This window comes from Hippopotamus amphibius, chromosome 9 (assembly GCF_030028045.1).
Source record: "Hippopotamus amphibius kiboko isolate mHipAmp2 chromosome 9, mHipAmp2.hap2, whole genome shotgun sequence".
Taxonomy (NCBI): domain Eukaryota; kingdom Metazoa; phylum Chordata; class Mammalia; order Artiodactyla; family Hippopotamidae; genus Hippopotamus; species Hippopotamus amphibius.
This window is the reverse complement of record NC_080194.1, coordinates 27,040,770-27,065,308: the sequence shown is the minus strand read 5'-3', so window position 1 is coordinate 27,065,308 and position 24,539 is coordinate 27,040,770. Positions and strand designations below refer to the sequence as shown.

Genomic DNA, 24,539 nt, shown 5'->3' with positions numbered 1-24,539 from the left:
TCAGAGAAGGCTTCCTGAAGGTGGTGGGACTGCTGTGGTACTTAAAAGATAGACCATACTTTTTTTTTTTTTTTTTTTTTAAATTTATTATTTTTTTGGGGGGGGTACACCAAGTTCAATCATCTGTTTTTATACATATATCCCCGTATTCCCTCCCTCCCTCGAGTCCCCCCCATCCTCCCCCTCCCAGTCCTCTAAGGCATCTTCCATCCTCGAGTTGAACACCCTTTGTACTATAACAACTTCCCACTGGCTATCTATTTTACAGTTGGTAGTATATATACATCTGTGCTACTCTCTCGCTTCGTCTCAGCTTCCCCTTCACCCCCCGCCCCCTCCCAAACCTCGAGTTCTCCAGTCCATTCTCTGCATCTGCATCCTTATTCTTGTCACTGAGTTCATCAGTACCATTTTTAGATTCCGTATATGTGAGTTAGCATACAATATTTGTCTTTCTCTTTCTGACTTACTTCACTCTGTATGACAGACTCTAGGTCTTGGATAGACCATACTTGGATGGATGAATGTATCAGAGAGAAGGCCTCTGAGAGGGAGGACGATATTAGCAGAGGCAGAAATGACTAGGGATGTCTCTGAGGTTTGGCTGATGTCTGACTGAAGCTGCCAAGCTGTGAACAATGGGAGGAAACAGTACTGAGCTAACAGCAGGAGACCTGGGTTCTTGTCTTAGTTTTTTATATAAAAAATTATTTTACTTAATTTTGTTTTTCTTTTTTTGTTTGTTTTATTATTTTGGGTTCTTACCTTAGATCATCCAGTGACTTGCTGGATGGGTGACTCAAGGGTGACCTTGAATAAGTCCCATCTTCTCTGTGGTCCGTTGTGAAGTGAAGGAGCTGGAAGAGGGAGAGTGAATTGATTTTACTTCATGTGAAAAATATGATCAGTCAGATGAGGCTGCCTAGAAAGCTGTGTTGAGAAATACCAACACTTGTGTCAGGCTCATCTGGAAGAACTGTGATTGATTAGTTATGTCTGCCATGGGTGCTGCATTAGAGACTGCCGATATGAGTGTTACGTATTTGCCTGTCCTGGACTGAGTGACCTTAGGTTCCTAGTTCTCTGTTGGGGAGTAGATGGAGGTAAGCCTGTATAGACTGGGGTCAGGGGAGAAGTTAGGCATGGCCTGGAGGCAGGACAATGTAATTCTGAGGTAGGACAAGGCTGTTCTCACAGCCTCAGAAAAGTACGCTCTAACCCATTCAATTTTAGAGAAGCTGAGTGGGTGACTAACCTTTGTTGCTTCCCTCCTCTCACCCTTCACTGTCATTTCTCTCTTGATAATCCCCTTGGGCATACCCTGGGGGGCTCCAGTGACATTGCAGGCCTGAGGGAGGAGGTGCAGCAGACCTCAGGGACATCTGTATCAGTTTTCTGTGGCTGTGTAACAACATCCCTGCAGACTTAGCAGCATCCAGCCACACACATGTATTATCTCACCGTTTCTCTGGGTCAGGAATCAGGACACAGCTTGATTCGCTTCTCTGCCTTCAGTATCACAGGCTGCAGCCAAGGTGTCAGCCAGGGCTGGGCTCTCACCTGAAGGTTCGACTAGAGAGGGATCTGCTTCTCTGGCCACTCATGTGGTCGTTGACAGCAATTCCTTGTAGCCGTAGAACTGAGAGATTTAGGTTTTTTGTGAGCTGTTGGCCCAGGATGACCCTTAGTTCCTAGGGACCACCCACCATTCCTGCCATGTGTCATTCACAGGCAGCGAGGGAGAGACTCCAGCCAGATGGGCTCTACAGTCTTATGCAATGTGACAATGCAGTCACCGGCACATAGCCACATCCATGTGTCACCTTTGCTGTCTTTTGTCGACGTGTCCGTTTGGTCCCACAAAGGTTAGGGGATTATACAAGGATATGAACACAGGAGGCTGGGATCAAGGGAGCCACTCTGAGAGTCTGTCCATCACATCAGGCAAGAGGCATTTGAGGGTAGGGAGATCAACAGTGCTGCCTTTGCCCCCTCAGTGCCCAGACACCCTCGACCCCCGAGACACATGTGTCCTGAATCCTCTCCGAGAACCTTTTGCCAAAAAGGAGTGCAGCGTCCTGCTTAGCGAGGCGTTTGAGACCTGCCACCCTGTGGTGAGTGGACCCCGGGCTTGGCTGCTTCTGAGCCCCTCCCCACCCTCCCTGTAATCCCTTCTGCTCTCAGACCCCCACCCCCCGCCCCGCTCCGCATGCCTTGGAGAGACACCTCAGGTCTAGAGGGGAGACTCACCTCCGCCATGCTCCTGCCCCTGGTCTGCCTCAGATGAGTCTGTTCTGTTTGCCCAGATGACCTGGGACAGACAGACAGTCAAACAGCTTCTGTGCCCTTTTCAAGCCTATCTCAGTCTGGCTCTTCCTCCCCATCAGGAAGTTCTCCTGAATGGGGAACACAGACCCCTCACGCTGTGGCATCAGCCCTCAGCAGAGACAGGGGAGAGCTGGTGCTTAGCTCTGCACGGTCCCCTCAGGGGCCTCGAAGCCCTCAGCTGGGGATTCACAGCCACCCCCTAAGCCCCTGGATGCAATAGCCTAGGGCTGGGGAAGGAGAGAGCTTAGTTCTCAAAAGCAGGCTCTGCCTGGGCCATGGAGGTAGCGTCTCCCTCTCAGCTGCCTGCCTCTCTGCCCTCACCCCACACGGGCAGCTCGCCCCGTCCTGTGGTCCCTTCACGTGTGTGCTGCTCCTTCAGGCTAAGTGGCATCAGCCCAGAAGCGGAAGGGCTAACATTCAGGGTCTGACATCTGACCTCTGACTTGTGACCTCCTCCAGGTGGATGTCACTTGGTTTTACTCAAACTGCCTGACAGACACATGTGGGTGCAGTCGGGGCGGCGACTGTGAGTGCTTCTGTGCCAGCGTGTCCGCCTATGCCCACCAGTGCTGCCAGCACGGGGTGGCCGTCGACTGGAGGACCCCGCGCCTCTGCCGTGAGTGTCCAGACCAGTCACCCGAGGGGGAGAGTGGGGTCCCATCGCTGTGGCATTCATTGAATTCTTACAACTACCCTGTGAAGTAGGACTGTTTGTTCCTGTTTTACAGTTGGAGAAATGGGCTAGAAGGAGAGAGGTTAAGTAACATGCTCAAGGTCACACAGGTTGGTGGAGGAACCAGGGCTCATCTGCAAACCCGTGCTCTTAACCACTTTACCACAGGAGTTGGAGCCCTGGGTTCCAGACACAGAGCTGCCATTTGCAAGCTGTGTGACCTCACACACGTCCCCCAGCCTCTCTGGGGCTCCATTTTCTCATCTGAAAAATAGGAATAGACCTGTCCCACCAGGTTTACTGTGAGGGTCAAACGAGATAGTGAATGTGAAAACCCTTTGTCAGCTGAGATACACGGGGCACATCAGAGGCACCACAAGATAGCAGTTTTTTTGGAGCAGTGGTGGTCTGCAGATGCTTTTGGTATCAAGTAAAAACATTTTGAGCACACATACATATATATACACACATAGAAACCTGTATGTATATATGTATATATTAGTAGCAGTGTAAATGTAAGTCACAAAACATACAAAAGTAAATATTTAAAAGATGAAATAAAATACACAGAAATCTAAATGATTAATTAATTGATTATTTATTATTTGTTCCTGCACACCAAAGATCTTCTTGGCGCAATACACCTCACTTTGGGGTGCAGTGGTTATTACACAGGCGCTAGGGCCACACTGTCTGGGTTCAGACTCAAGTCTCACCAAGCAGGATGACCTTGGCATGTTCCTTACACTCTGAGTTGTAATTGAGGGTAAGAGAACTGTATCTGTCTTGCAGCGGGCTCTGAGATTTAAATGAGATAATGCACATAAAGCACTTGGCACTGCACTTATGCTAGAACTGAAGTTGCTGTCATATTTCGTGGGGACATGGGTGCTGGCATGTCCTGAGCCCTGAGAGCTCCAGGCAGGATGACCTCAGAGGAAGATGGAGCAGAATCTGCCTTTGGCTTCCTTTTCCTTTGCCCATTTTACCATGAGACCCTTCCACCACTGATGCTTTGGGGCCTCATGCAGTCTGTTTCTCCTTCTACTTCTCTCATAAAAATCCTTCAGGACAGAGAAGGGAACACACGCTTACTGAGTATCTACTGTGTGCCAGGCCCTGTGCCTTCTGTGCATTAACTCATTTAATATTCAGGACTAGGGTGAAGCAAATGAGGCCAGAGCCTGGAGCACAAGATGTAAGGGGGCACCAAAACACTCAGTAATCAAGATAAATCACATTTTAAGGCACTATTTTAAAAAAATCAAAACGAATGCAAAAACATCTTGGATGCACAAAATATCACAACTTTAAGTAATGACGGGCTCAATATTACTGATTTTTCCTTTTGCCTCGGGCTTCAGTATGGCTCAGCAAGGTGCTGTCACTGATTTTGTCTTTATTTTAAAATGTCAATATTTTGTTCATCGTGGGTATCTTGCATTAATTTTGAAATTAAAAAATTGTACTAAAATATTACATATCCTAATTACAGAGATTTTTGAGGTCCCCTTACATTGTGTACCTCAGGTGCACCCTTGCCTTACTCCCATCCAGGCCTCACAAGTCTGTGGGGCAGATGCTAGTGGTGGTCCCTGTCCTATAGAGGAGGGCACTAAATTTCCGAGAGGTTGAGGAACCTGTCCCAGTATGCACAGCTGATGAGTGACAGAGATGGGATTTGAACCCAGGTTTGTGGGTCTCTAGAGAGCTGGCTCTTGATGACTTCTCTGGGTGACCTCCCGTTGGCCTGGTACGCACTTGAAACCAGAGACTTGAAAATCTTCTAATTTTCAAGTTCAACCTTCTGAGTCCACAAGTGAGGAGAAGCACATGCTTTCCCATAGCCACATGGTGCGTCAGTCTACTGATTCCTAGTGCTGTTTCCAGAGGGTGATGCCAAACGCAAAGACATAGTGTTCATCAAGGGGTTTGAGAGTGTGGGGTGCAGTTGGTGGCTCTCTTCAGACCATGCCTGTGAGTGAGGGAGGCCCCTCCCTAGCCTTTGTCCCAGACCAGCTGGGTCAACTGGTTTCTCATGGTCTTGCTCCTGGCTTTAGGTGGCCCCTGCAAAGTCCCCCGTTTATTCCAAGGGACTAAGGAATCCGTTTAGTTTGACTTGCCAGGGGAACAGGCTGTGGTGCTGCATTGGGCCACTAGAGGGCGTATGGAGCACACACTTGGAGGAGCTTGTCACCACCTGATGGAAACTGCACCCAGGGATCTGGAAAAGGCTTGGATCCTGGAGGCCCCTGGCTCTTTCTTACCCAAGACTCTTGAAAAACCAGCTTCTATCTTGTCCTTGCATTCCTCCAGGACCTTCCACAACATTTCCGATTGGAGCTTCCACCCCTTGATTCTATTCTTGGCCTTTGGGGTCACACAGAACACACCCTTCTGTCCAGTATCCATTCATTCATTCATTCATTCATTAGGTACATGCTGAAGGCCTACTCTGGGCCAGGCTTTGAGCCTTGTGTTGGGGGCACAGAGAGGAGCCATTGTATCTGCTACACCTTGAGACATCTGGATCAATGACCATGTCTGGATCTTGGAGTTTGGGAGGCAGGCCAGGTCCGGTCCTTGGGGAAGGAGAGAGAGCTGGGATGCTAGGGACCTTGGCCCTGTCCATCTGTTCCAGGCTTCTCAAGAAGTCTCTGTTCTCTGTCTCTTTCAGCATATGACTGTGACTTCTTTAACAAAGGTAAGCTCATCCTCCCCAAGTGGAGTCTTGAAAGCTGGGGCACTGCTGTCCCTGCCCTGGTGCCACAACAGCATCCATCATCCTGAGGCCCTGCAGGCCCTGGAAGAGCACTGACTCAGGGGAGGAAGACTCCATCATGCAGAGAGAGCCCTGACAGTGCAGGGCCCAGGGAGGCCCCGGAACTCTGTCCCCAGCAACGCCTGCAGCCTCTGTCCAGAGCCCAGGCCGGGCTAGCTTCCCAGGGCTGTGCTCATGCCGTGCAGCTTCACCAGGAAGTGCAAACCCCGTTTGTAACGATGTGCTGCCCCATAGCCTTTACAATCTAGCTCATCAGGCCCGCAGAACACTGTCCTGGGTTTCCTGAAGTTTTGAGTTGGCGAAGGCAAGTGCAAACCCCTCATCCTTTGCTGGGGCAAAACCTATTGCCAGCACAGCCTGGCAGATTCATCTTCAAGTTTAGCCAGTGTTGCAGGGCACCAGGATATGCTCCAACTTCTGCATTAACCAGGTCATGACTAAAGCCCCCAGGGAGGTAAACCTCCAGTGTTAGAACCAATTAGTCAGTTTAATCACTGGGGGTGGGTGGGATTGGAAGCTGCCCAGCAGTAGTTTTCAGCACTGATCTTTGTGTGGTGGGGCCAGGTTGGCAGCATTAGCTGCTCATCAAGTCCTTGGGGCCATTCACCTTTGACTGCTGAGGTGCCCTCTGTCACTACTTCCAGGCATCATCCTGCCAGGAGCAGGCCTATATGCGTCTAAGCCCAAGGCTTTGTCCTCAGTTACCTGCATGATCAGATTTTGCTTTGAGAAACATCCCCCTGGTGGGAGTAAGGCAGGTGAAATAATGCAGGACTGACTAGAGAGAGACAAAGATACCAGTTAGGGGGTCCACGAGATGAGGGTTGACTGACTAGGGGGTCCACTAGATGAGGGCTGACTGACTAGAGGGACAAAGATACCAGTTAGGAGGTCCACGAGATGAGGGCTGGACCAGGATACAGCAGGATCTTTCACAGTGACTACGGTCCCACCAAAACGTTAGCCCCGAGGGACTCCTGATGGCCCAAACATTTAACTCCTAAAAGCATGAATCTGCAATGGGAAGATTGCAGTCCCTGCACAGGTGGGGTCTGTCTGACACCAGGCAAGACATTTCAGCAAGACAGCTCTGAGCAGCATTTCTCCCTTCTGTGGCATTTTGGGTGGCAGTAACTGGCAAAGGACAAGCTGTTTCTAGCATCCTCCACCCACTCACCCACCCACACATCCATTCTTACTCTGCTTTTCTGCCAGCACTTTCTTTGGTCCAGGCCCTTGCCGGGTGCTGGGGATTCAATGGTTAAGGAGACCTGTCCCAGTGGTGCTGTGGAGCCGGCCCACCCTGGCTTTCCAGAACCCATCATGTTCTTCACTCCACGTTCAATCGGTAGTCTGAGGTTGACCACTGGTGGGAATATTTACACCACGGAAATCAGCAAACATTATCAAAAGGGGTTTTGTTTGTTTGTCTTTTGAGAGCTGATTGTTAACCCAGCACAGCACTGCCTGTGTCCCGTCTGATAGGGGAGACGGACGTGGACCCCTGATCAAGACCCTCCTCCTAAGAGCTGTGATCAGCGTGTGCCGTGCTCTGAGGCTGCCGGAGCACAGGGGAGGGAGGATGGTCGCGTGTGGTGGGAGAGGGTGCGGGGAGAGCTTCACCAAGAAGGCGACATTTGAGCTGGGCCCCAGAGATTGAGGAGGCATTGGCCCAGGGCACAGAACAGGGAGGACTGCGCTGAGTGGGTGGGACAGCGTGCTGAGGCCCTAAGCCAGGACACCACACAGCTCTTACAAGGAAGAGCGAGAGAAGCTCGGTGTGGCAGGGGCAGGGGATGGGCTGTGCAGGACCCCCGAATTCAAGCTGGGCTCTTGGCGTCTATCCAGAGGGCCAAGGGGAGCCGTCGAGGAGTCGCAGCAGGGAGTGTGGCTACGAAGGTGACTGTGGAGGGCAGGGCACCCCAGAGGCTGGGAGGTCACTTGCAAGGCTGTTACAATGGTCTAGGAAACCCATGCCTCTGTCCAGCTTACTGGCAACCGACAACCGCAGGAACCCAAGAGACACAAAAGTGACGTGTTCGAAATAAATAGGTAAACACTAATGCTGAGTCCAAGCCTGCACGGCCTTTACCCTTCAGACATCAGGCGGGCAGAGACCAGGTCTGGCATCGTCTCCCACAGGCAGCTCTGAATATTGCAGCAGCCGGAATGGTAGACTCTCAGTCAGGGGGACAGGCCCATGGAGAGACATTTGGGGGGGCCCAGATGCCCCAGGGTTGGCCTTGTTTCCAGGCTTCCTGTGAAGTGATTTAGGTGCTGTGCAGGAGGTCCGTTCCCCTCTGAGGCTGGCAACCTGGGGCTCCCGTCCCTTTCTTTTCATGGAAATCAAGGTCTCCGGGGCCTGGGGTGAGGGAGGTGACCACGAGGAGCTCTTCAGCATCCTCTCTTCTCCTGCTTCTGGCAGAGCTGGGCACGCGGGGTTGGCAGGCGGGCAAAGGCCCAGGGAGGCAGGGCTTACGACTGGGCCCCTTCTCTCCAGCACTAGGTAAGGGCCCCTACCAGCTGGCCAGCTTGGTGGCCGGCGGTGCCCTGGTGGCCGTGCAGGCGGCTGGCGATGCCATCGTCCTAGTGAGTGCAGAGGACGTGGCGCCGGGGGACATCGTGAACTTCCTGCTGACGGCTGCGCTGTACAAGGCCAAGGCCCACGGTGAGGCCCACTCTCTGCCCCTGCTCCAGCCCTTGGTGGAGGCAAGCAGGTGCCAGAGGAGGGGAGGATGCTGATGGCCTAGGCCAGCTGTAGCAGCTGGAGAAATGTGGGGCTCCAGCAGGCTCGCCTTTCCCAGCTGAGACGGGCTCCTGGGTCAGCCTCTTGGCCTCTTTCAAGAAACAGCTTTCATCTTCTTCCTGGAAAAAACAGGGAGGCCAAGGTCCAGATGTACCTTTGTATCTTGCTTTACACAACAGCTGTGTTTCAGAAAAGCCGGGCGGCAGTAACTACTACTTCCCCTCCTCCCCCAGCTCTTATTATTGTTCCTTCTTATTCTCCCTCTTCCTACCCACCAACCGCCCACCCCACCCCACCCCCGACTCCTCCTCTCTATTTTTAAGACTAGATAGACTTTAAATGCCAGAGGGGAGCTGGCTGTTGTATTAACTCCAGGGGGACATTCTCCTGTGAATGGAGGAGTGGGCTCAGGTTATGGTCCTGAGTCCTGGGCTGGTGGGTTACACAGACTGAAGCACACCTGGAACCAGCCAGCCTCCTGGGTCTCAGACCGCCAGCCGACCCAAAGGGCTTATCTCTAGTGGGCACCATCTTCTCTTCAGAGTTCAGTAGTGTCTGAGAGGTGGCAGGACCTTGCCTGGTGGGGAGTGACCCTGGGTGGTGTTTGTGTTGGGCTTTGGGCCGGCCAAGGCCTGAGTTCACCAGTGCTAGAAAGCCTTCTTTTCTGCGGTCATTTCTGCGTGTCCCAGTATGTGGTCACTGCAATCACTGATCAGAGTTTTTCCCCCCAAATCCTGTTGGTTCCATGTAGTCAGTGTCTCCCTAATCACAGGGATGGTCCATGCAGCCAATCCCAGCATCGACTGGAATCTTAAAGAAAGACACATCTCAGAGAGTTTATTCCAACCTAAGAATTTAAGTTCTCAGATTCTCGGGGTCTGCGGTTTGTCTATTTATGAGAATCATTCCCTTTCTCTCTCTCTCTCTCTTCCTCCCCTCCTCTTCCCCTTCTGCTCTCCTTGTCTCCCTCCCTCGCACTGAGCCCTGTTCCCATGCCAGGCACAGAGCTGGGCACTGGAGAATCAGTGATGTCAGAGACACCATCCCCGCCCACCAGGAGTCCACAGTCCTATCCAGGGCACAAACAAGTCAAAGGCAGTTACAGTGCCTGTGGGAAGCAGGAGACCCTAAAACAGTCTTGGGGAGTCAGAAGAGCCTTCTTAGAATAAGTGATGTTCCTTGAGGGGTTGGAAGGAGCCAGGCTCAGGAGGTGGATCTTTATTCTGAGGGCAGTGGGGAACCATGGAGGGGCTTTAAGGAGGAGGGGGACGCCCCTGGCACAGCTAAGGGTAATGTTCATGGCGGGGTGAGCCCAGGGTACAACAGGAGGTGCCGGGGGGAATCACATCACTGCACAAGGAAACCTGGGAGTGAGGAGCAGGGACTGGGCCACGGGAGGGCCAGGAGCATCCCCACTGCCCCTAAAGAGAACACTTCCTCTCTAGACATCCCCGACCCCAGATCTGTGTGGTCCTGCTTGAAGAAGGGAGGGTATCTTACAACCTTCCAGATGCAATAGGCCATCTACTTAGTGGGAATTTTCTGTTCTCATTCAATATTTTAGCCCAGTATGTAAAGTCTAGTCAAGAGGGAGTGTTGATTTTCCAGTGGTTTTATGGCATATTAAGCAGAACCCTAGAGTAGCCTGGCCCTGGAGAATGTCGCTGTGGACAGGATGCCCTGAGGCTGTGAAGGCCAGCCTCCAACTCAGTCAGACCTGGGTCTCCTGGGCAGCTGGGAGCAGGGCCCAGTGAGGACCCAGGCTCCCACTTCCACCCTCTCCTGTGCTCCTTCCCTGTGCTGTGCCCAGAGTACTGGACAGCGGAAGAGAACGTGCCTTCCAGGGAAGATCTGGGGTGGCTACATGGAGGAGGTGTCCCTTGAATTCGGCCTTGAAGGATGCAAAAGATTGTTTTGGGAAGAAGTGGAGAGCAGAAGATGTCACAGAGAGGAGGATTCAGCAGTTTTTTAGTCCTGAGCCTCTCATCTCATGCTCTCGATGTCCTGTGGGATGTACTGAAGGAATATAAGCCACAACCTGGTGGCACATCTCCCTGGAGTATCAGCGCTACTTAAAGATTTTTGGAAGAGTTTACTGATTTATTATTAATAATACCTTACTCTTCTGTAGCACCTACCATGTGCTGGGCACATGGCTCTAAGTGCTTCATGTATAATAAGTCATTTAATCCTCACAACATTCTTAGGAGGGAGGTGCTGTTGTTTTCCCAGTTTACAGATATGAGAACTGAGGCCCAGAGAGGTTAGGTAACTTACCCAAGGGTACATCACTTGCAAGTGACAGCAGCCAGCCTTTTGGCAGGCTGCCTCCTGAAAGAGAAGTAAAATTTAGAAAATGGAAAGTGAAAATCACTTGATTATTTAAGGTAAAACAAGACTTTGTACAGTCAGTCCTCTGTATCCATGGTTCCACATCCGTGAAGTCAACCAACTGTGGGTGGAATTTCAGACCCAGACCTCAGGGTCTGGCTTTCAGCCTCTCCCCTGTTAGGATGACTTCAGGACAAATGATTGAGAACCTTGATTTAGGCCAACTGCAGTCTTCACAAAGGAGAAAGCCGAGACCCAGAGAGGGGAAGTGACTTGCCTGAGGTCACACAGCAAGGGACTCAGTGCTGTACCCGCCTGGGCTGCCCCGTCCCCACTCCTGGATCCCATCCCTGGGGCTGACTGTGCAGTGGTTAAGAGCCTGGACTCCAATCCCGCCTCCCTCATCCACCGTCAGTGTGACTCTAGGCCTCATGTCCCTCATCTGTGAAATGGGGAGAACAATGTCATCACCTTCTAACCTGTTATAGAATTGGCTTGTTCATTATGTTTACTCCCCTGTCCCCCCCACCCCCGCCACCCACCACTTGAACGTCAGCTCCACGAGGACAGGGGCTTTATCGTTTTGTTCCCTACTGTGTCCCCAGTGCCTAGCATGGTGCCTGGCACCTGGTGGGGCCCTCAGTAATATTAGGTGCTGAATGAATGAATTCACCATCTCACAGGTCTCTTGGATTTAATAGAAGCAGCAGGTAGAGGGCTTGCTTAGCATTGCGTCTGGCATGGCGTTAAGTCCTTGATCAACAGCAGATGTTGTTGACATTAATGATGGCTTCTTCCTCCAGTCCCCTCCTATCTTCTCACAGCTGCCCCGGCAGGTCTATCCCTCCTGGGGCCACGGGGCAGGGTGGTGGGTCGGGGGCGAGACACCAGGCCGGGAGCTGGGCTGTCACACGTTGTTTGTGCCTCGCAGCCTGGAGGCGTTAATTCGCTTGCCCACAGCACCGCCAGCCGTGGCAGCCGGGACTGCAGACACCTGCTTGTGGATTTGGGTCCGGACCCTGCAGGGCCCTGGGTGTGTGGGGGAGGGGGCTGAGGGGATCGACGTAGCCGCGACCCCCACTCTCTAGAAGCAGGTCCTGTGGAGACAGGAGAGAGGACAGCAGAGCCCAGCTCTGGCCTCTGGACAGGCCCCGTCCCATCGCTGGGGCAGTTTCCGTGCTGGGGGTTGAGCTTAACGTCCCTAGGTCCCCCAGCTCTGACCCTCTGGGATTCTGTGAGGAGAGGGACCAAAAAAAACCTGACAAATCAGCAAACCCCAGCGCGTCTAGTATGTCCGATAGAGCAGAACTCCACCCAGACGGCCGTTTCTGTCTGTCCTACTCACGGCCGTATCCCTAGCATCTAGCATAGCACCGGGTACCCAGAGAGTCCTCAAAGATGTTTCCAGGAGGGAGGGAAAGTGGAGAGAGGGGAAGAAGCAGGAAGAAAGGAAGGCGGGAACAGAAGGAAGGAGAGAGGGGGCAGTTCAGTCACCTCCCCAAGACTTGGCGGTTGGGGGTGTAACCCCCCACCTTCCCTCCCTGGGCGAGAGGGGGTGTGTGCAGACGGGCGGCCAGCAGGCAGCGGTGGGTGGGCTGAGGGGCGGCGGGGCAGGCTTGGAGGAGCTGGGCTCCGCCCTGAGTCACTGAGATTGCAGACAGTGCCCGGGTGTCTTCCCCCTCCCCGCATCTGGACCCCTCTCTGCTGACCTTACCCCCGTGGCTCTTTGCAGACCCAGATGTGGTATCCCTGGAGGCAGCGGACAGACCCAACTTCTTCCTCCGCGTCACAGCCAACGGGTCTCTGGAGCTGGCCAAGTGGGAGGCCAGTGATGCATTCCACCGCCGTGCCTCCTTCTCCCTGCACCGGGGGACGTGGCGGGTGGGCCTGGTGGCCCTGGAGTCCCTGGCGGAGCCCGGGGTCTTCCTTTACGTGTCGGGCCCCGTGCTGGCCCTGCGGCTGTACGAGCACACGGAGGCTTTCCGCCGGGGCACCCTCTTCCGCCTTCTGGGTAGGCGTCCACCCTGCCTCAGCCCCTCCCTCAGCGTCCCTCCCTGCTCTCTCCCCACCTCCCCCTCCCAATGGCCCTCAAGAGACAGGACCCGCACCCTCCTGGCACAGGGAGGCCCCAGGGGTGCCACCCCTGAGATGGGAGAGGGCCCCGCCTCTGTGTTGGTAGCCCAGGGAGCCTCGGGCAGTGTGGCTTGGGGCCTAGCCAGCTTCCTGGGTCCTGCCTATCCCCACAGGCCACTTACAAGGTCTAAAAATAGGGCGGCCTTTGCGGAAGTGAGAAAAGCGATCATCGTGGCTGCAGCTTGCACGGCCCACAGGCTCGGGTTTCTTGCTGCTGGGGACACATGCCTGCCCTGTGAGCGCAAAGACTGCCCACTGGGGCACAGGCTGAGGAGCTCGCAGCACCCCTGGCCCCCACGGGAGGCCCAAGACCCTGGGCGGTGATGCGGCGGCTTTGTGCCCTTTCCAGCTGAGACCAGCGGGTTCCAGGGTTTTCCATCCCCCTGCCGGGTGGGTCTGCCCCGCGCTAGCTGTTCTCTGCCTAAACCCTGGAGACCGTGATCACAGTTTCCTTACTGCTCCAGGCTGGCCTCTCTGTCCTGCACGTGCACACGAATGTTTGCGCCTGTGAGGGCACCCGTGCTGTGTGAATGGATCCGTTTACATGCAGACGTGTGTAGATCCGTCCCCAGTCAGGCTTTCGTGTATCATTCCCCGCCCCTCCCAGCCCAGGGCTGGGCCAGCTCACTCTCACGTTCAAGTCCACCAGCGAGCCCCACCCAGGACAGAGTCATCCCTGGCTGTGATGGCAGGACTTGTGTCCCTTGCTGGAAGACACCAGGGCGGAGTAGCACAAGCCCAGGCTTTGAAGGCAGGCAGGTTCGAATCCTGACCCTGGTCCTTGGCCCTGGGGTGAGCCCCGGCCCCTCCTCCCTGCCCTGTCTCTTCACCTGTGCAACGGGGATATTTGCCTCAGAAGGTCGTGGTGAGGACTGGCTGGATCTCCCGGGCTTTGCTCTGGGCCTGACTCATAGTTCCTAGTTCTGGTCTCAAGGATCTTAGCAAAGCAGGCTTCTTCACAGTCAGCAGTAGCGTGGAGACACTGCGCAGTCAGGATGGGGCCGCCCGGGTGGGAGTGCTCCCTCCAGCCTGCTGGGGAGCTTGCCCACACCTCCCAGCTCAGGCCATGGTTTCAGAGATGGGTCACTCGTGCCAACGTGGTCTGGGGTCTGGTCTGCCTTGAAGCCCCCCACGGGCTCCAGACTTTCTCTGAGGAGACTTCATTTGTCAAGGCACTGGCCACAAGGCCTTTTTTGAGGAAATCTCCTCTGGGAAGGTTTATCATCCCCAGCTTCTTCTGTGCTCAGTTTCCTCATCTATAAAATGGGGATAATAATGGTGCTACTTCATAGGACTATTGTGAGGATTGAGTAAGTACTTGTGAAAGGTTGAGTGTAGTGTTTGGTGTTGAGAGTTGGCTTTTATTATTATCATTAGCCACCATGGTCCCAGAGGGGCAGGGTGACAGGGCAGCCTTATGAAAAGATCAGGGGTCCCAGCCTCTTCTTTGGCCGCCTCTCACCAAGCCCAAGTCCAGCAGCCCATTCCATAGCCCCACCCCCACAGTCCTCAGCCCCTCCACCAAGTTCCCAGAGTCCCAACCCAGGAATCCCCCAGCACTGACCTCAACTCTCAGGAATATAGTTTCCCCTCAGGTTGGATTTTTTTTTTTTTTACTTTTTTATTTTATTTTATCATTTCATTTCATGTCAGTCTTTGCTTTTCTTGCATGAGTCCATTTATCTCTTCCGTGGAGCAGGGTGGGCATGGGCTGAGCTGGGATGACCTCTGTGCTCTGGCACCCGATCAGGAGCTGGTACCCAGGCTCACTGTCTCGGGACCCTGGGTTGGGGGCACCTTTCCAGATGCCAAGCCCTCGGGGGCTGCCTACTCCACCTGCACGTGGAGCTACGAGGCCTGTGCCAGCCCCTGCTTCCAAACCTGCCGGGACCCTCGGGCAGCCAGCTGCCGGGATGTGCCCAGGTGAGGGGGCATGGAGTCGAGCTGTGTACATCAGTGTGTTTGAGGATTCACCTGTGTGAATGGGCTTGTATGTGGGCTGTAGGTTTAGGCGTGAGCATGTGCTGCAGCGTGTGTGTGTACTCACATGTACTTGTGTATGTCTATTTCGTGGACTGGGTATGGGGATGTGTGTGGACCAGGGTGAACGTGCCTGAGATCGGCATATGTGAATATCAATTTGTGCACATGTGCGTCAAGCTGAGCCCTGCGGTTGTGCAGGGGTAGCTGTGGGTGCACAGCTGTACACAGCTGTGTGTGTACATGTGTGTGAGCTGCATTTATCTGGGTGCCGGTGCCACTGGGTGTGTGTACATAAGGATGTGTACACTGATACTCTGGCAGACTGTGTGGACAGTGTGTGTATCCATGTGAGACGTTTTGAGTCCCGCAGGTGTGGAAGAGGCACATGAGAACACGCCTAAACGGAGACACTTGCGCATGTGTGAGCGTGGACACAAGTGTGTGCATAACCCGGCCTTGTTCACATTTCCCTCCCAGCCTGAGGGCAGGAGTGTGCCGCGTGCATGTTGGGGCACGTGTGCGCCTGTGCACGGTGTCTCCATGGAGGATCATGTGAGTGCGTGTGTGACGTGTCACAAGAAAGGATGAGGCCTGTGCTGCATCCTGGTGGAAGGAGGTGGCCCTCCCCATGCTCCAGACCGCTAACCAGCACCTGCTCTGTCCGCAGGGTGGAAGGCTGTGTGCCTGCGTGCCCCACCCCCAGGGTCCTGGATGAAGTCACACAGAGATGCGTCTACTTGGAGGACTGTGAGTGGCCGGGGCGTCTCATCCCTCGTCAGGTGTCCTGTAAACCCCCCGGGCCTCATTGAGCAGTCACACTCACCAGAGCCCCCAGGTCCCTGGAGAAGCAGAGTCAGCACAGGGGGCTCTGGAAGGAGAAGGAGAATGCTATAGACCAGGCGGCGGCCTCACCTGGTCCGCTCCTCCCAGCTCAGAGAGGAAAAGTGAGGCCCGTGTGGGGACGGGACTGGCTTGCATCACGTGTTAAGACTGCAGCCAGACTTGGACCTGAGGCCTCTGGGCTCTGGGTTCAGGCTTTGAGGTACGGGGCTGGGTCCAGACCTGCTGACTTCCCTGAGTCATCTAACACCGTGTGACAGAGGCCCTGGGTTGGTCAGGCAGCCTGGCTGGCTGTCAGAAGTTGCCTACCCCCTCACCAAGGGTGCCGCCCGGGAGCCCCACGTCACAGCCCTGCCCAGCGATGAGCCCCCGGGCGGCAGTCGCCTCGCTGGCTGAGCCTCTTGTCTCAACTGCCCCAGGTGTGGAGCCTGCGGTGTTGGTTCCCACAGAAGCCCTTGGCAACGAGACCCTGCCTCCCAGTCAAGAGCTGCCCACCCCCAGTGACAAGGAGCTGCAGTTGCCACAGGAAGCTCCCGAGGCCCCATCCCACAGGCCAGCACTCACACCAGCTGTCCCACCCACCGTGGCCCTGAACCCACCCACGGAAGCCACTGAGGGGCCAGCGCTGTCTCCAGGCCCCACCCAGGCCACTCAGCAGCAGCCCCTGGGGGTCACGGCTTCTAACCTCCCTGAGCAGCCCACAGAGGCCCCGGCCAGCACGGGAGTGACCGCCAGCCACCTGGCTACCCCCCGTGCCCCAGAGCCCTCATCCCTCTCCCTCACACAGCAGATGACCACATCAGGCGTGGGGTCGGGTGCCATGGAGACGAGCAAGGTGACTGTGATCTTTGCGGGGAGCCCCAACGTCACCGTCTCCTCCCTGTCGCCCCCCGCGCCTCGCTTCCCTCTCGTGACCAAAGCCGTGACGGTCCTAGGCCTTGGCTCCTTGCCTGTTAAGACGACACCCCTCCAGCCCTCCCCAAGCCTGGAGTTGCCTGCAAGTCCCTCCTCCGGGCCTGTGGCTTCCCCTGCAGTGACCTCCAGGCTCCCCACTTCCTCAGGATCCCACGAGGCTTTGCTGACACCAGCAATAACGAAAGCCGTGGTCGGGACAGGGATCCCCCAGACCGCACAGGCCCAGAGCGTTCCCAGTCCCAGCAGCTCCCCGGCCGAGGCTAGAACGGCAGCGGGACAGATTCCTGCGCGTCCCCTGGTGACCAAGAGAGTGGAGACGGCGCCGTCCACAGAGAGGGTCCAACCTGGGCCCGGCCAGCCCACGGGCCCGCCAGCACCCCCACTGCCAAGCCCGTTCCCCACCGCCCCGCCCCGCCCCTCCCAGCAGGCCACCACAGCCGCCAGGCCCCCCGCGGTGCCCTCGGGGACTGCCGCTGCCACCGGCCTGTCCACGGATGCTCACGGGCTGGGGGCCTCGCCCTTCGCATCTCTGGCCTCAACTCGGCCACCCCGGCTCCTCTCTGGCCTGCCCCCTGACACCAGCCTGCCCCTGGCCAAGGTGGGCACGTCCGCCCCTGTGGCCACGCCTGGCCCCGAAGGCTCTGCCGTCACCCCTCCGCTCCAGCCGCAGGCCGCATCTCTCACGGTGGCCGCGACTCCGCCTGCTTGGACACCCAGCCCCGCGCTGCCTCTCAGCCCCACTCTCACGGCCCAGGTGCACACGCCCAGTCATGGGGTCCCTCAGGCAGCAGGCACAGCTCCGGGCCTGCCCCTGGGGGCCACACTGCCAGCCTCTGGGGTCGTGGCTGTGGCTGAGGGGGCGGCTTCCACCGTGTCTGCCGCCCCACGAAAGAGCACCACGGAGAGGACGGCCATCCTGTCCAAGCAGGTGTCTCTGCCCACCTGGATGGACGGCTCTACCCAGGGGGGGCCCCCAGAACTCACGCCTGCGGTGGTCCACACTGTTGCTGCCTTGGCGACGGAGGCTGAGGGCCCCTGGGCCGACACAGTGCCACTGGTGCCCACGTCCCACCCACTCAGCCGAGTCTCGGCCAGGACGGCCTCCCGAGAGAGCTCACTGGTTCTGCTCCCCCTGCTGACTGAGGCCCATGGCACCTCGGCAGGACCTCAGGCCCCGGCAGAGCCGGAGAGAGAGGCCACCACCGCGCAGTCTGGGCGCTCGGCTGCAGCCCAGAGCATCTCGGCAGGTTTGGCCGAAACCACGGCAACTACCACGGAAGCCAATGTGTCTGCCACGTGTGTCGTGAGTGACTTGTCAGGGCTCTGCCCCTGTATGTGTACCCTCCATGCCTTCCCTCCTGTGCCCCAGGGCTTGGACACTGTCATTCTCTCACATCCTCAAGGCCAGCGGCAGCTTCTCCTTAGCCAGCTTCCCGGCTGCCAGATGGCCATTTAGTCACCATCCTGACCCCTGCCCCAAGCTCCCGGAGCCTCTTCTGGGCCCCTGATGCCATAGCAGGTCCCCTTGTGCCCCTCTTGGGGCCCAGGGGCCTATTGGATGGCTTGGGGTGACACCCAGGGTGTGACAGCCTGGTGTGCAGATGTGTGTGTTGCATGTTTGTGTCTGTGTACCCACATCGGACTGTGTGTGAACTCATTTGTGTTTACGTGTATGGGACTCCATGTGACCACCTGTTTGTCTGCGTGTGTGCTCTTGTGCATGTGATATATGGTGTTGCAAGATGGTGTATGTCTGTCTGTTTGTAAGAAAAGAGATAAAGAGTGTGTGTGCTCGCGTGTGCTTGGGTTTCGATGCGTCTGAGCTAGTAGGTCTGCACGCCTGTGCAGCTCTCTGCAGGGCCAGGCGGATATGCAGCCGCTCTGGACTTAGTGCCCTGACCCGTCTCATGCTCCGCCCAGCCCCAGGCCCCCGATGGTGTGTTGGGTGGGTGGAGGGAGGGGGAAGACACCATCCCCTCGTTGTCATTGTACCTCAGGGTCTCCTGCCTGCCAGAACCTACAAGGGTAAGGCTCTGTGCCCCTACGGCTTGGGGGTGGGTGGGCAGGGGAGTGAGTGGCTGTGGTCCCAAGGGGGTCACCCAGGCTGTTCCTCCCCAGCCAATCGCCGAGCAGGAGTGTGTCCGCCACATCTGCCTGGAGGGCCAGCTGCTCCGAGTGAACCAGTCCCAGCACTGCCCCCGGGGTGCCGCACCCCCTCACTGCGGGGTCCTGGGCCTCGCGGTGAGGGTGGGCGGGGACCGCTGCTGCCCCGTCTGGGAGTGTGCCTGTGAGTCGCGGGGTCCGCTGGCGCCTCCCGTGTCTTCCTCATACCCCCGCCCCAGCGTCACCTCTGCCCCTCACCTGTGTGATCTCCAGCCTCAGGGTCACCCTGATATGAACCCCCGTGGGACCTCTGACCCCCGACCTGGCAGATTTCCTACCCTTGCGACCTCTGGTCTCTGTGTGGCCCTCCAGCCCTCCAGGGCCTCTGGATCACCCAGGAAAAGGCCTCCTGTTCCTGGGTGGCCTCGGCCCTGGGGGCATCTGTTTATTCTTCTCATCCCTGCCCTCCCCAGGCCGCTGCTCGATCTTCCCTGACCTGAGCTTTGTCACCTTTGACGGGAGCCACGTGGCCCTGTTCAAGGAGGCCATCTACATCCTCAGCCAGAGCCCCGACGAAATGGTCACCGTCCACGTCCTCGACTGCAAAAGTGCCAACCTGGTGACTGTCCCCTGCTTCCCTTCCTGCCGGGGCCTCGGGACCTGACTAGGTTTGGAGGGGAGACTGAGCAGTGAGTTGGGCTTTGAGGGGTATCAGAGGCAAGGTCAGGTAAGCAGGCCCCTGCAGCAGCTCCGTCTATCTCGGGAGGCGGGGGGTGGGTCTTCTGGAACCAGCACCAGGGAAAAGAGTGAGTGGAGCGCCACCTCCTGGCCCTCCCTGCGGCCTGCATGGTTCCCGGCTCATCCCAGCTGCCTAGGCCCCTCTGTGAGAGGCTCTGAAATGCAGAGGAGCTAAGATGCCACCCTTAGGATGTGGCCTGTGGTCAAGGGTGCTGGCTGCAGGGCATCACCTGCTAGGATGCCCCTGTGAGCCAGGTGGAAGGAAGCAGCTTTTCATTCTGGGGGGGGGGGGGGGGGGGGGCTGGGCTTGCAGGAGGTCAGAATGTGCTGTGGGGTTCTGGGCATCACCTGCACAGCCCCAGTGGGTGCCCCTGGCATATTGAGGGAGGGTTGGGGTGGGGGTGGGGGGAGAGCTGCTCCCCAGGAGGAGGAGGCAGCAGGACGGGGCTCTGGGTTGATGAGGGCTGGATTCTCTCTGCAGGGGCACCTGAACTGGCCCCCGTTCTGTCTGGTGATGCTGAATGTGACTCACCTGACCCATCAGGTCACCATCGACCGCTTCAACCGGAAGGTAAGGGCATCGAAGAGCCGGACGGGCAGAATCTAGGGGAGGAGGGGCTTTGAGGTTTATTCACAATTGGAGGTAAGGGTGGGGAGGGACCCTCTAAAAGAAAAAGAATGCAAAATTAGGTGTAATTGGAGGTAATTTTAATTAGAGTATTCTAATAAAATAGAGTGGCCACTCTAATGTCAGGGGAGGAAGTGTACCAGGAGGAATATTGTGATAGAAAAGAAGTTAAGTGGCAAGAGACAGTAGACTTGAATGACTGTGGTTAAAATATCTCACTTCCGCAATTTTTGCAAAAATATAAGGCCATGTGAACACACCACTAGAGGTCCTTCCAAGAAGGGGACTAAGCGAGGAGCCTTGAATTTAAGCTGTATCGGCTTCGTATTAAGCCCATCTCTGTCAAGGAGGCTGGTGCCAACCCACAGCCCTCACTGTGTGGGGTACCTGCTCCGAGGGCCCTGCCTTTGCTCTTCCCAGCGGGAGGGTGATCAGGGCTGACTCATCTCCTCCTCAGGTCCCAAAGTCCCGGCTCTTCCCACCTCTTCCTGAGCCAAGACCTGCCGTCCTCTTACTAGAACCTGTTCTTGAATGTTGAACAAAAGGGCCACATCTTGTGAGACTCCCAGGAACAAGGCTTAGGACAGTGGGTTTTCCAGGCGATGGAGGCTTAAGCATAAAAATCCCTGGGTTTCATCCCAGGTACTCCAGCATCATGGAGCCCATGGCCCTGTTTATACAGCTCAGAAGGCTCAGGTTATGAGAGAGCCAGGGACTTGCCCAAGGTCAAAGTTTTCTAACTGCTGGGCTAGGGCTCCCTCTACTCAACACAGTAGTTTATGCACTAGATAATTTGCAAAGTGATTAATAAAACAGTGATTCTTAGGTGGGAGGGTATAACATCATTATAAATATTTTAAAATCCTAATCTTTTCATCTCCTATTTCTACAGAGTAAAGCTAATAATCCATAATACATACAAATTTAACCTTGTCTAAATGTGGCCGGGGTTGCAGCTTTGAGTTTAAAGTGTTGCATATTTAGCAAACATTGATTGAGCCCCCAATTTATGTCAGGCCCAAAGGCAGGTGCTGGGGGATTCAAAGGTGAGTGAGACATGGTTTCTGCTCCGAAGAAACTCAACGGTCCACGGAGGGCCTTGATGAGGAAACAAATCTGTCTGAAAGGGCAGCACAGAGCTGGGGAGACCCCAGAGAAGGGGTACCCAACCTAGAGGCTGGGGGTTTAGGGAAAACCTTCTGCAAGAAATGATCTGAGCAGAACCAGGAAAGGAGAGAGTGATTAGAAGGGCTCAGGATTTGTGCTTACTTGTGCATGTAGATGTTACCTGCCTCCAGCTGTTGCACTTCTCATTTCATTGTTTTGTGCTCGTAAAATATTTTCAGAACTTTTCCATGCCACCTTGGACTGTGTCTTGACTGCATGTGCCTGAAACAGAGCCTGCAGATTCTTAATAACTGCTAGTTGGAAAAATGGATGGAGGGAGGGAGGGAAGGAGGGATGGATGGACAGGCAGACAAGCTGTGCTCACCTTGATCACCCTCCCCCACAAGGTGTCTGTGGGCTCACAGCCTGTGTGGCCCCCCGTGAGCAGGCACGGGTTCAGAATTGAGGACACGGGCCACATGTACATGATCCGGACGCCATCACACATCCAGATCCAATGGCTGCACAGCTCAGGGCTCCTGATCCTGGAGGCCAGCAAAGCCAGCGAGGCCCAGGGGCGCGGGCTGTGCGGTGAGGTGGGGCCCAGCTTTGGGGGAGGGGAATGCTTCCTGGGTCCACCTCTGTCTCCAGACACAGGTTCCCCCGGAACAGGGAAAACTGGGACAGAGTGCCGGGCCAGAGGTGGGACCAGCAGAGCTGCCAGGACGGAGACCTAATGTCTTGTGTTCTGGGGCTGAAGCTGCCAACAGGGAGATGGTGCAGGGCTCTGGCCTCGGCCAGTTGTCACTTCAGCCAAGATTGTCTGTCAGCTTCCCTGATCGCTTCCTAATACTAGATAATCCTCCCTGTCCGCATATGCCTGGGTGCTTCGCAAAGCACTTCCACATTCTGAGTTCACTTATTCCAGGTCAACCACACGATAGCCCTGGGGGATGGCCATTGAACTAAAGAAGAAAGGGGGCTCAGAGAAGTTAAGTGGCGTGCCTAAGATCACACAGCAGAGCTGCCACAACACAGAACTAGTGCTTTTCAGACCACAGCATGGTTACGGAGCGCTTGCCCTAAGGGCCTGGATGTATTTTGATGAGAAAAAGGGGTACAGGAGGAGTCTAAGAGTGGATGGCTGGTCCTTGCATGCGCAGAAGGACATAGGCCCCCATAAGGCACTCCATGACGGACTGCTGTGATTATGATGATGGGTGATGTAGGAATACTCACACACAGACATGCTTGCATGCCCTCCATCCATAAGTTTGCACCCATTTGATTCATGCAAACTCATGCCCCTACATTCACAATGCCTTCTGCACATGAGCTAACACCTGTCACTCTGCTCCTTGCTCATTCTTTCATTTGTGCAACACATATTACCAGGTACCAGTCACTAGGGACAGAATAGTAGGCAAAACAGACAAAATATGTTTTAGGAACCTTCCGTTCCTACTGACACAAACATCTCTCCTTACACACACACACACACACACACACACACACGCACCCCGCCATCACCACCATTGCCACCCCTTTCTCACTCTTTCTTCCTTCTACTGATTATGCCTAGTGAAGAGTGCTGTGGTCAGCCTCTGGCAGGCCGTCTCCTCCCTAGGATGCCTTTGTGACACCCTTCAGTGACTCAGTGCCAAGACCAAAAACCTGACCATTGGGACAGTTGATAAAATCTGAGCATTTTGTATTAAATCATGCTTTATATTCACAAAATTGGTGGCTGGAGGTGTCAGAGCAAAAGTCAGCTAAGTTATCTCTATTTTATCGACTAACACTTGGTATCCTCAGCACCTGCTAGGCAACTTGGGGGAATGTTGAGGGAGTGAGACTATAAAGGAAAATGAATCTTTGCCCTCAGAGAGCACGACAGACCTGCAAACTGAACCTATTACACAGAATTGGGAAGGTCCTGGACGGTACATCTGAGGGGCGTGTGAAGGAAAGACTTCTGAGAAAGTGTTTCAGACAGGAGCAGCAGCATACGCAAAGTCAAGGGCAAGGAAGTGTGTGTTTGGAGCCTAGAGTGTGAGAGATGAAGCCAGAGGTTAAGGTCACGTTAGAAGCTGTGACAGATGGACTTCAGCCCCGGCCCCGTCTCAGTGCCTTAACACAATAGAAGTTTATTTCTTGCTCACATAAATTCCCAGTGGAGATTACTTCCATCTTGCGTCTCTACCATTTCAACACAAGCTTCCAACTGCACAGAAGGGAAAAAAGTTGGGCAGGTTTTATGCATCTGGCCCTGAAGCGGCGCCCTTCACCTTCACTCATGTTCCATTGGCGGGGACTCACCACATGGTCTCACCAGCCACAAGAGAGCCTGGGAGAAATAGGCTAGTGGACCACCCAGGAAGAAGAGGAAACAGGTGTTATAATTAGCTAGCAATCTCTGCTAAAGCAGATATTTTGGAGTAACTTTTAATTTTGATATAACATTAAACTTAGAAGTTGCAAAAATAGTATAAGGAACTCCCATTTACTTTTTACCGAGATTTACCAAGTGTTCACATTTTGCCCATTTGTTTCTCTTTCTCCCTCTGTATATATATACATATATATGTGCAAGTATATATATGTATATATGCATTTTCATATATTCACTTTTCTCTGCATATGCCGTGTATATAATACATTTTTTCTCAACCATTTGAAAGTATGTTTGAGACATTATGTTCCTTCATCCTTAGATACTTTGGTGTGTATTTCCTTCTTTTTTTAATAAATTTATTTATTTATTTATTTATTTATTTATTTTTGGCTGCGGCGGGTGTTCATTGCTGCACCTGGGCTTTCTCTGGTTGCAATGAGCAGGGGCTACTCTTCATTGTGGTACGCGGGCTTCTTAGTGCAGTGACTTCTCTTGTTGCAGAGCACAGGCTCTAGGCACGCGTGCTTCAGTAGTTGTAGCACGTGGGCTCAGCAGTTGTGGCTCGCGGGCTCTAGAGCACAGGCTCAGTAGTTGTGGCACATGGGCTTAGTGGCTCCGCAGCATGTGGGATCTTCCCAAACCAGGGATCTAACCCATGTCCCCTGCATTGGCAGGCAGATTCTTAACCACAGCACCACCAGGGAAGTCCCTGATGTGTATTTCCTAAACAAAGACAGTTTCTTACACAGCGGGTTTCTTAGCTTCTCTGTGCCTTATTTCTCTCATCTATAAAATGGGGATAATAGAAATACCAGCCTTAAAGAATTATCGTGAAGA

The 24,539-nt window shown here is 54.7% G+C and overlaps 1 protein-coding gene across 1 annotated transcript in view; it reads left to right on the top strand.

Moving 5' to 3' along the window:
- OTOG (otogelin) overlaps positions 1-24,539 on the top strand; it is an 80,591-nt gene that overhangs the window by 41,031 nt on the left and 15,021 nt on the right. Inside the window, exons 29-40 of the mRNA XM_057749336.1 lie at positions 1,998-2,114; positions 2,788-2,944; positions 5,679-5,705; positions 8,284-8,451; positions 12,593-12,871; positions 14,799-14,916; positions 15,644-15,723; positions 16,236-18,034; positions 18,850-19,018; positions 19,308-19,453; positions 20,054-20,143; positions 21,715-21,898. Of these exons, the coding sequence (XP_057605319.1) occupies positions 1,998-2,114; positions 2,788-2,944; positions 5,679-5,705; positions 8,284-8,451; positions 12,593-12,871; positions 14,799-14,916; positions 15,644-15,723; positions 16,236-18,034; positions 18,850-19,018; positions 19,308-19,453; positions 20,054-20,143; positions 21,715-21,898 (3,334 nt within the window). The remainder of the gene's footprint in view (positions 1-1,997; positions 2,115-2,787; positions 2,945-5,678; positions 5,706-8,283; positions 8,452-12,592; positions 12,872-14,798; positions 14,917-15,643; positions 15,724-16,235; positions 18,035-18,849; positions 19,019-19,307; positions 19,454-20,053; positions 20,144-21,714; positions 21,899-24,539) is intronic.